We start from the raw sequence: 10,261 nt of genomic DNA, 5'->3' as shown, positions 1-10,261 counted from the left end.
TTCAAAAACTCAAAGGCTATCACTGAGACTAACACACCTTTTTCTTTGAGGAACACACATGCCTCGAAAAACTTGCTGGATAACACTAAATATATTGCTATGCTACCTCTCACATGGAGGAAATGCTTATATTATTTTATGATAAACCATGAAGCGGAAGACTGAAGACTAGCAGCATACTCTGATATTATAATTTAGCTCATATAATTCCAGATTTAGTCCATACACTATTTAAACACTTGGCTACAGAGGCAAAAAAAATGAGTAGTGGCATGCGTACCTTTAAAATGACCAAAACTCAAGGAATGAAAACATTCCAATTCCAAGCACCTGTTTTTTTTCCACATGGGTGGAAACAATATGAGCAGCTCGAACTGTTACTGGTAATCAAATAATAAGAGGTACTTTGGCAATCTTATTATTTAGTACATCTTCATGAAAAATAGTTATTTATACATGGATATAGCTATATATCTTAAGGAAACATAATCGGTACATATAAATTAGGCATTAAGAAAAATACCTTGATGATGTCTCTTTCTTATAAGAAATCTCAGTTCTTCATGTACTTTGAGCTCCGTGTTGACGGCTACAGTAACAATCAGGCCCAGACTCTCCAAAACTCTGGGCTACAATAAGAAGTACAAACAACAACCCCACAATGGCTCACTTCATGGAGATTCCACAAATTGGGGTTGCAAAAAAGTAACAACAAATGTTACATCAGCGCATAAATGCCAGTAGCAAGAGTAGTTTCTCTCAGTAATAAGGGCTTCTTTTTTCTTTGAGGGAAATGTTCTGATTCCACAAACCGGGGTTGCAAAAAACATAAGAAGAAATATTAGACCAGCTTCTTTTCTAACCTTGTGATTGAGTGCATGACTGCCAGTAGCAAGAGGGATTTCTCTCAACAAGGGCTTCTATTTTCTTTGAAGGTAAAGTTGTGGCTGAGCTCACGCACACCCACCAAACTACTGATGACTGAAGATGGCTCTGAACTGATTACTTCTTAGTTCTCTGAACTGAACTGTTTATTGAAGATGGCTCTGAACTGATTGCTTCTTAGTTCTCTGAACTGATTACTTCTTAGTTAGAAGATGGCTAGACACACCAAATTACTGATGATTGAACTACTTGCCGGAGTAGAGTAACTTGCGATCGTGAGGTAGCCAACTTGCAGGTTCTTCACGTTCTTGAACCCCTGCAACAAAGATAAAAACCAAGTAACCCACATCAATTTATGCCATGGAGTATTGCTGTGCATTGGCCAAAAAACAGGATCTAGAGGAGGAGGTCGACTACCTTGTAGGATGGCAGCATCGACGGAAACCAGCGACCTTCAATAGTGGAAATCAATCTTGAAGGAGACGACAATATGAAGATGAGTAGGATTTGGGGAGTAGAGAACTGAACCTTTGAGAAGCAGCGGCGGTTATCGACGTTCTATGGCTGGCTGCATCAATGCCCTCGATGCTGCCGTGGACAACCGTGGAGGAGGGATGGGCGTGAGGCCATGGCGGCGTGGAGAAGGTGCGGAGGGTTGGGCTTGAGGCCATGGCGGCGTAGCGTTGGGAGGAGCAGCCAGAGGGAGGAGATCGAGATCCGCGAGATGGGGAAAGCGAAAAGAACGGGGAGCTTCAGGTGTGGCCGTGTGGCCCAATGTGTCGGCGCTCGTGCTAAAAAAATCTGAGGGAGCGTGCGAGACGAACGAACCACGTATAAACTTATGACCGCAGGCTCCTCACTTAGATGTATGAAAAGATTAATTAATGTGGTTGCACGAATTTATGATAAGATTAATTAATTTAGATTTGAGCTTTAGAGATTGATCGTGATTGATTCTTTCACATAAAGACATTACTAAATAACTTGCGTCAGCACAGAAAATTTTGATCCGTTCAGGTTTTTTCGTTGTGTGAGAGGTGATGCAAAAATAAACCGGTGGGCTGGTGGGAGGGGAGACGAAAAAAATCAGCAAAATAAAACGGACGAAAATGATGGGACGAATATAAACCATAAATGCTATTCATCAACTCAGACATTAGGCACCCAAGCTACATCGAAAATGCAACCAACCCTAAACTAGGGATATCTTGTGTTGTGAGAAGACAAGAACGGGAAAGGCGCACCCAACCGGAGAGAGGAGCTGGAGCTGGCGCGACCGACCAGACAGCTAGCTGTGGGCTTCTGATCCCAGAGTGCGCGTGGCTCATCCCACGAGAAAACAGAGGAGTGAGGGTCGAACCCAAGGAAAAGGAAAAGGATCAGGGGCCTTCTTCTTTCTCTCCTTCTCCTCGCTGCTCACCTTCCTCACCAGATCGAAGCAAGAGAAGACAAGGGGTTCGACCAGATCCAAGGAAGAGAGGGGATGGGGGGCAGGCGGCACCGTCTACCGGACAGCGGGGCGTCGGGCTGTCTGGTGCTCCACGCGAGGGCTCCTGGTGGTGCTCTGCTCCGGGCAAGGCGCGTGGGTGGCTGACCCTCCACGAAGGCCACCACGGTTCTTCCCCAAGGGTCCTCCGCTGCTCATCTTCACCAAGTTCTTCACCACGCTGCAGTTCTACCCCAAGGATCCTCCTCTGCTACTCTTCTTCAACGTCCACGCGGAAGATCTCCAGGCCTTTCCTGCTACAGATCGTCTCCAACTCGTCCCTGCTCTTCTTCTTCTTCGCCTGCTGATCTACAGCTCGGGAATCAACTCTGTATCTCTCTTCTCTTGTTGCAATTCTCTCAAACTCTCTACCGTTTACTTTGAATTGCTGATATCTAGTTGAATCGTTGCCTGAACTAGAGATTACTGTAGTTATATCTGTTGGATTATTACTTGGTGAAATCTTGTGAACCAGATTTGATGTGTGCGACTTCTGAATCCTCTACTACTGTATATGCTAGTGATTATTTTGTTTGTTTCATTATTCATAAAATCACCCAAAACATATCTGATCCTTCTCTACTGCTGTTTTATTTTATTTTCTCTTCATCAGAGTGTGTTGTGGGTCGGCTGAGTAGTTACTTGATCTGCATCCTCCAATGCTTGTCTTCTTTTTCCCTGTTGCCCATTAGCTACAGAATTAAGTATGCATTAGTACAAGAGTTCCTTCGCACTGCAAAGTAGCTTGGCTCTAAGAAATTTGCATAGCATCTTTACTTCAATCCCTGTGGAGTACTTCGACTTCCGCTGTTTGCGAGCAAATATTTCCGCATCCTCCTATGCTTGTCTTCTTTTTCCCTGTTGCTTACTCCATTAGCTACAGAATTTGTTATGCATCAGTACAAGAGTTCCTTCGCACTGTTGCAAAGTAGCTTGGCTGTAAGAAATTTGCATAGCATCTTTACTTCAATCCCTGTGGAGTACTTCGATATCCGCTGTTTGCCTGTTTGCGAGCGAATATTGCCGCTATATTAACAGCTCATCAGTAAGAAGCAGAGAGTAGAATAGACCGTGAATAGAACGCACTGTAACAAATACTTCGACAGTAGCTTCAAGCAGAGAGTATAGCCTTACCATGCTGTAACTGTAATAAATACTCCCTCTGTACCAAAATCGTCTTATATTTTGGTACAGACGTTCCGCATATTTTCTCTCCAAAAATGGTTGTTTTTCCCGCTAATTCTCACTTTATCTAGTCAAAATAGATAACTTGTGCTTTAATCAGGGGCGTTACTGGCATGTCAAAAACCCACATCTCCTACAGCTGACTAACAACAGGGTAAACAAACAGCGAGATTCTGATTCTCAGGAATCCAGAGCCACATCTGATTCTCAGGAATCCACAGCCACAGTGATTCTCAGGAATCCGTAGCACAAATAAATTCAGTTATCTACATTGGTTCAGATGTGGCAACCTTCTATTCTCCTCCTTTGCTTCATTCTTCAAGGTGCTGTTGCTGCTGATAGAAGCGAAGTTTGGGGCTACGTTGAAATTCGTCACAGTAAGTATCCACTAATAATAGCAATCTTTATATCATGTTGGCGACCTTCTGTTTTTCCATTAACGACTAAATTTTATTTCATTTGTCCGTTTTTGTGCATGAGTTTAACCGCAAGTTTTTGTTGCAGAGGCGCACCTATTTTGGTGGTATTACAAGAGCCCACATCGGGCGTCTTCGCCAATAAAGGCATGGCCAACCATCCTCTGGTTGGAGGGCGGTCCGGTATGTAACTGGTCTCCTCTCACTGCCATTTTTTTCCTTGGTTGAGTACAATGCATTAGTTGACCGTCGTCGTGTTCTTTCAGGGAGGGTCAGGCGTCGGGGGTGGCAACTTCCAGGGGATCGGGCCGCTGGATGTCAATCTGAAGCCACGCAACTCGACGTGGCTGCAGAAGGCTGATCTCATCTTCGTGGTAAAAGAGTTGTTCTAATTGCACGTACTATTTAAGGACATTGGCAGTGTAAGTAATGAGTATGTTGGAATGCAGGACTTACCAGTGGGTGTCGGGTATAGCTACGTGGAGGACCCAAGCGTGCTAGCTACAACGGACGTGCAAGTCGCTGCTGATGCCACCGAGCTCCTCAAGGCACTTACCAAGGAGATACCCACCTTGCACAGCAGCCCGTTGTTCCTTGTCGGCGAGTCCTATGGTGGCAAGCTTGCAGCCAAGATTGGAATCTCCGTAGCAAGGGCCATCCACGCCGGCGCCCTCAAGCTCACACTAGGGGGTGTGGTGCTTGGGGATAGCTGGATCTCACCAGATGATTTTGCGGTAATTAAATCATTTTAATCTGTTTGAGTCTCTCAATGACCAAAGCAGTTCCATTTTTTACGCAAAAAGCTCGATTTTCCCAACCAATGCTTTGGATCCTTTCAGCTGTCATATGCGCAACTGTTGCGTGATGTGTCAAGGCTGAGCGACGAAGCTGTTGCCCCTCTCAACAGGTAAAAATCTGCAACATGTTATTTGCCTCGATCTCCAATGGCATGCCCTGATTTGATATGTTGTTTGCAGAATGGCGGCAATAGTAAAAGAGCAGATAGCAGCCAGACAATTCACCACGGCGAAGATGACGTGGACGAATCTTGTTGATTTGATTGACCAGCAGAGTGATGGCGTGGTAAGTGCATAGTAATTAGTAACATAGGGTTTGTTTGGTTTGAATCTAGAGTTGCCCCCTAAAATATTTGGCTAGCCAAAATATTGGTCAAGGTTTTGTGTGCCTATGAGTTGGCCAACTTTGACTAAAAAATGAAGTAGAGTTGGTAAGGAGCCATTGTCATGCCAAACAGTTGCAACCAACCAAATGAAAACCAAAGTTGTGGTCATAACAAAAAATTTGGTAAGGTACATATTGGCTACAAAGCATGCCAAACAGTACACAAGGTTCTCATTCCACTGTTTATTGCCCGCCGATAGAAGATCAGACACTTCGCAACTGTTAGTTTTCTTTTGCCTTCCCAAAGGGTGCCTGCAACTATTCTGAGGTAACCAATCATCTTGCTAGATATCATTTTTTTCTCCATTGACAATTCTTCAGATGATTACCTGTTTAAGCAACCTCCTTCCAGGTAAAATACTGCGCCATGTCAGGGAAGCACCACGAGGGGAACTATAAGCATTCAGAAAATCAGTGTGCCTAAAATAGCAGGCTCTTAAAACTTGCACAGAGTGACCCAGGACAACCTAGGATCCACCAACCTCGCCGAGCCAAAAATGTTTGGTTGAAAGCCTCCATATCCCTGAAGCCTACACCTCCCCATTTCTTTGGCACAAAGAACTTCTCCTAGCTGGCCCAATGCACCTTGCGCTGTCCATTGCATAAGTCCCACCAGAATTTTTCCATAACATAAATACAGAAGCTGCTTGAGGAACTTAGTAAAAGAAACACAGCTCATGGTGTAGGCCAGAACGGCTTGTATTACAGATTTTACTAGGATCTCCTTTCCTTCCTTTGATAGCCTCTGACCCTTCCACCCTTGTACATTCCCCCAATCTCTTTCAGCAATATGCTTGAAAGCAACATCCTTGGACCTACCCACCATTGTTGGGAGGCCCAGATATCCTTTATTCACTGCTTCTATCAATACTGATAATAACTTTCAGATCCTCGTTGGAGTCTTCTTGCACCCCAGGCCCAAAATAAATAGAGGACTTTTGCAAGTTGACCTTTTGACCTGAGCTCATTTCATATCTGGTAAAACAGAGCCGGGAGATCATCTGGACCAGTAGACACAACTATGGATAGCATGTTGATGGCATGTTTGGTAGACATTTATTAGACTGTTCTCACAACAAAATATTAATACCATTCAGCACAAATTGATAAAACATGCTTGACTTTCTGCAGGATATGCTAAATTTCTTGCTTGACAAAGGCGAAGGCTCATCGACGAGCCAGGTGTTTCCGTCGACCCCCAACACCATTGACGGTCTCATGAATGGGGTCATTAAAGAAAAGTTGAAGGTTATTCCTAAGAACATAATGTGAGCATACTTTTCTTCTTTATATTTTTTCTTTTCCGCCCAAAATATCGTCTTACTCAAATTACCGTAATCTGATATCTGATTAAACTGCAGTTGGCAAGGAGTGGCTATTCAAGTTTTCGAAGCAATGAATGCCACCTACATGAAGCCAGCAATCGATGAGGTAAACAAAGCTCTAATGGATCTAATTTGTTGGCTGATGAAAATTTGTGGCGTTTGAGATGTTATGCATGTTTACTTGGTTAGGTTGATCAATTGCTAGCATATGGAGTAAATGTATCGGTTTATAATGGGCAATTCGATGTGATATGCTCGACAATCGGTGTAGAAGCTTGGGTCAAAAAACTCAAGTAAGGTTCCTATGTTTACCTTCCTCCCTGATGTTATTTTGATGTTTTCATTCCACCATTGCCAATGTAGCATACATACCATGGGCTTCAAGGCAGAGTTACAGGGGCACGACAAGCTGCGCAGAGAGATAGTCGAGCCAAGACATAGCGGACACCTTGTTGAGCGGGTCCTTAAATCTTACAGTCCGAAGTTCAAAATCTTCACAAATATTAGAAATAGTAGTCGCGGCAGTGTGATCCTCATGGAGAACCACAACAGCATTCCGGGAGTCCCAAATCTAACAAAGGATGGACAAGAGAACCCCAGGCCACACATCGCCGTCAGGAGTCACAGGGGTAGCCATGGACCAAAGATCTTGGAAGCTTGGAGGGGTAAATGCCGAGAGTGTTCCGAACCAGGGTGGCCTTCGGGCAGTGGAGGAACAAATGGTTTGTGGCTTCAGATACACAGGAGCACAAACCATTTCCAGCTGGAAACCCAAGGAAGGGGGGTGGGGGAGGCTAAACATTGCAAAACAAATTTCATAAGCAAGTAATTATTCTGGGTTTGAAGATCTTTGATGCCTAGACCACCGTATTTTTTTGGTTTGCAAACATCCCGCTACACTATAAAACATTTCGCCCCCGTGCAGGTCTCCTCCACGGTCCAGAAGAAAGCACGTCGGATTGCGTCGAGCGCCTCAAAACTTTTTTGGGGAGTTGGAAAACTGACATGAAGTAGGTGGCGAGGGAGTCGAAAACGAAGGAGGTGAGGGTTAGCCTAGCTGGCGGTGCAGAAGAGCAGCTTAGCCCTCCACCCTGTTTGATATTTGAAGCTGTTCAAGAGAGAGGGAGTGTGTAGGCAGAGAGAGGGAGGCCGAGGTACGTTTGTGGGAAGGACACAGACCAGCCCATCCGTGCCTTGTGCATAAGAAGCGCTTCCACATAATGGCGTCATCCATGAGTCACACTCAGTAGTGAATGATGGACACTGTAACAGCACAAGGACGGGTCGATTAGTACCATAATGCATGTACGTAATATCTTAATTCAAAATCGTAGTGCACACTTGTAGCATCGAAATACTCGCATATAGAGGTCTTGTTTTCTAACCTTTTAACATGATCATGTTTTTCAGATGGGCTGGTCTGAAGAGTTTCTTGAGCACGCCAAGGCAGGCTTTGCGATACTGTGATTCTCCAGCGCGCTGCCTCAACCCCGTGAAGGCATACGCTAGATCATACCAGAACCTGAACTTCTACTGGATCCTCGGAGCTGGACACAGGGTACGTGCCAACGTATACAACATTTCACTATTTGAAAGGTTGGTACATCTTATGTGCAAACTGAAGCGTAAGCTTGTGTCAATGCAAATCTTCTTTACAGGTGCCTGTCGACAAGCCGGACGTTGCTGTAAGGATGATCAGCAGCATCGTTCAGTCACCTGACAGCTAGGAAGATATCCTCTGTATGTGGTATGTGCAGGTGAATTAGCGCAAGTCGCACTGTCAGCACAACTTGAGCAGTGAGAACTACCAGGTCATCGAACTTAATTGTTAGTCTAACTAATATCTAGCACATTCCCTAGACCCTATATAGTGTGGGATGGGGCTAACCAGAGCCTGAAATGTGACTCTCGCAAGAGTGCCTCCCTTCAACGTGCTTGCTGTGACAAGGTTATTTGGCCCTCCTAGCGTGAGGAGACCTCCTTGCTTTGCTGCTGTTGTGTCGATCCATTTATTGGTTGCATGTTGGGTAAAGGGAGATCGAATGCCTGTGTGTTTATATGGTTTCTGAACCAAAAAGTAGATGGCTTGTTGTATCAGCCTTCTTTTCGTTGTTGTTGAGGGGAGTCACGTGTCTTGTGTTATAAGGCCCTATTTGGATTTATCGTTTTCCTTTTATTTACCCCCGTAAAAAAATACTCCCTCAGTTTCTAAATACAAGCCCTTTTAGAGATTTCAATACGGACTACATACGGATGTATGTAGGCATATTTTAGAGTGTAGATTCACTCATTTTGCCGTATGTAGTGCATATTGGAATCTCTAAAAGGTCTATAGTATATAGGAATGGAGGGAGTACACGTCTCAGCCCATCGTTTTGTTTCCGGCTGGATAGTTGGCTGGTAAGATCATAGTTCAAAAAAGCGCTAAACGTTAATTGTGCATTTTGCCACCGCTTTGTGCTTTTTTGATCAAAGCGCATGCTTATGAGCAGTTATGCGCTAGGCGTTTTGTTATCACCTAGAGCCTAGGCGCACTTAAGTGCTTGCTCAGGTGCGTCTTTTTTAACTATAGGTAAGATACACCTCTAAGTTAAAACACCTCCGTATTAAATTACACAGATCCTAAGCGCCCTAACTTGAGTTTTGAAGCAGCTAATCGCTAGTGTGCTCATCATGGCTGCATTTTCTGCAATTGGCGATGCTTAGCTATTCGAATTTATTTGCAGTAAAAAAAAAACAATTGGCAGTTTGCTTTGGTCAGAGAACATCTTCTGGACCATCCATATGTTGCATGTGTATGAAAAGCTGCGTCTTTTTTCTTTAACCAGGAATATTTACCTCTATTTACAAGGAAAGTGTTTCGGTTTTAGACTTTATAGTACTGTAATAGACTGATGTTTAACATAGTTCGTTCAAACGATGAGGATGTTTCATTTATATGCAGACATATTTCAGCTCTATTGAGCTTGTATGCTTGCATGTACCGAGCTTTTGCTTGATGTACACTACTTGGATCCGAATGATCCCCATGTCAAAGGGTTTAAACGAATGAACCAAAATGGCAGGCATCGGAAGGGATTAGAAGGGAAGGGGAGTGGATGGGCATCTAGCCCGTGACAAGACCGCGGCCTTTGGTAGAGCCAAGTTCGAATCATGTGGGTGGAATTTATTTTGCAGATTTAAAACTTTATGTCCCACATCTTCCTTCTTAATTAAAACTAGCGGATTAAAAACTTGATGTCCCACATCTTTCTTCTTAATTAAAACTAGCTATGGTAGGACGTGGGACATCACTTCCTAGGAGTTAAGTTTGAAACTAGCTACGGTAGGACGTGGGTCGCACAGCTTACTGTATCTGGGAACTCTTTTTTACCAAGCTATAAGTAATCACTGTTGCTGCTACACACGCATAGCAACCTTTGATCAAGCAATATGGTATGATCGACGTGACTAGTAAAACCGCGACATGGCTTCCTAGGAGTTAAGTTTGAAATGTATGATTAAGGAATGTAATGTTTATCAATGGTATCATCGTGCCACATGTTTACCATACTTAAATTTAGAAAAAATAAATCATGTTATGTTGGCCACCCGTTCCAGAGATCAGTTAGCGCGTGTTTGGTAGGCTCCGAATCTCCGGCACTGTGAGCTCCCAATGTTTCTCAGTGGATTATACTATATTTTTGTATGGATAGTTGTTGCTTCTACGGTCAGCGATTGTATGCTTATATCCTTTTTGCTATGATTAGTTGCTGCTTATATGAAGGTTTTAGTTGATGAGA

General features: G+C 43.9%; 1 protein-coding gene across 3 annotated transcripts; it reads left to right on the top strand.

The window, feature by feature from the left end:
- Positions 1 to 2,137: 2,137 nt before the first annotated feature.
- On the top strand, positions 2,138 to 8,641 carry LOC123098636 (serine carboxypeptidase-like 51). Of its 3 annotated transcripts, none has more exons than XM_044520682.1 (12): positions 2,138 to 2,702; positions 3,657 to 3,933; positions 4,061 to 4,155; positions 4,239 to 4,346; positions 4,422 to 4,706; positions 4,812 to 4,879; positions 4,950 to 5,055; positions 6,286 to 6,422; positions 6,516 to 6,585; positions 6,669 to 6,772; positions 6,843 to 7,304; positions 7,405 to 7,740. In XM_044520682.1, the coding sequence occupies exons 2-12, from the start codon at positions 3,837 to 3,839 to the stop codon at positions 7,481 to 7,483; spliced, it is 1,611 nt and encodes a 536-aa protein (XP_044376617.1). In that variant the 5' UTR covers positions 2,138 to 2,702; positions 3,657 to 3,836; the 3' UTR covers positions 7,484 to 7,740. The 3 variants fall into 3 exon arrangements, with proteins under 3 accessions (XP_044376617.1, XP_044376619.1, XP_044376618.1); XM_044520683.1 differs by lacking the exons at positions 6,843 to 7,304; positions 7,405 to 7,740 and adding exons at positions 7,890 to 8,037; positions 8,138 to 8,641 and having other exon boundaries at positions 2,144 to 2,702; XM_044520684.1 differs by lacking the exon at positions 6,843 to 7,304 and having other exon boundaries at positions 2,142 to 3,933.
- Positions 8,642 to 10,261: the final 1,620 nt, after the last annotated feature.

The sequence above is a fragment of the Triticum aestivum genome, chromosome 4D (genome assembly GCF_018294505.1).
Source record: "Triticum aestivum cultivar Chinese Spring chromosome 4D, IWGSC CS RefSeq v2.1, whole genome shotgun sequence".
NCBI lineage: Eukaryota > Viridiplantae > Streptophyta > Magnoliopsida > Poales > Poaceae > Triticum > Triticum aestivum.
Note: the sequence above shows the minus strand (reverse complement) of the source record. Positions and strands in the feature narration are given on the sequence as shown.

What these genes read in the sequence shown, in the direction of transcription:
- LOC123098636 (XM_044520682.1), top strand. Translation starts at nt 3,837, where the DNA reads ATGTGGCAACCTTCTATTCTCCTCCTTTGCTTCATTCTTCAAGGTGCT. An exon ending in ACCAGCAGAGTGATGGCGTG is followed by an intron (nt 5,056 to 6,285) that starts GTAAGTGCATAG and finishes GACTTTCTGCAG; the next exon opens with GATATGCTAAATTTCTTGCT. An exon ending in GTTATTCCTAAGAACATAAT is followed by an intron (nt 6,423 to 6,515) that starts GTGAGCATACTT and finishes ATTAAACTGCAG; the next exon opens with TTGGCAAGGAGTGGCTATTC.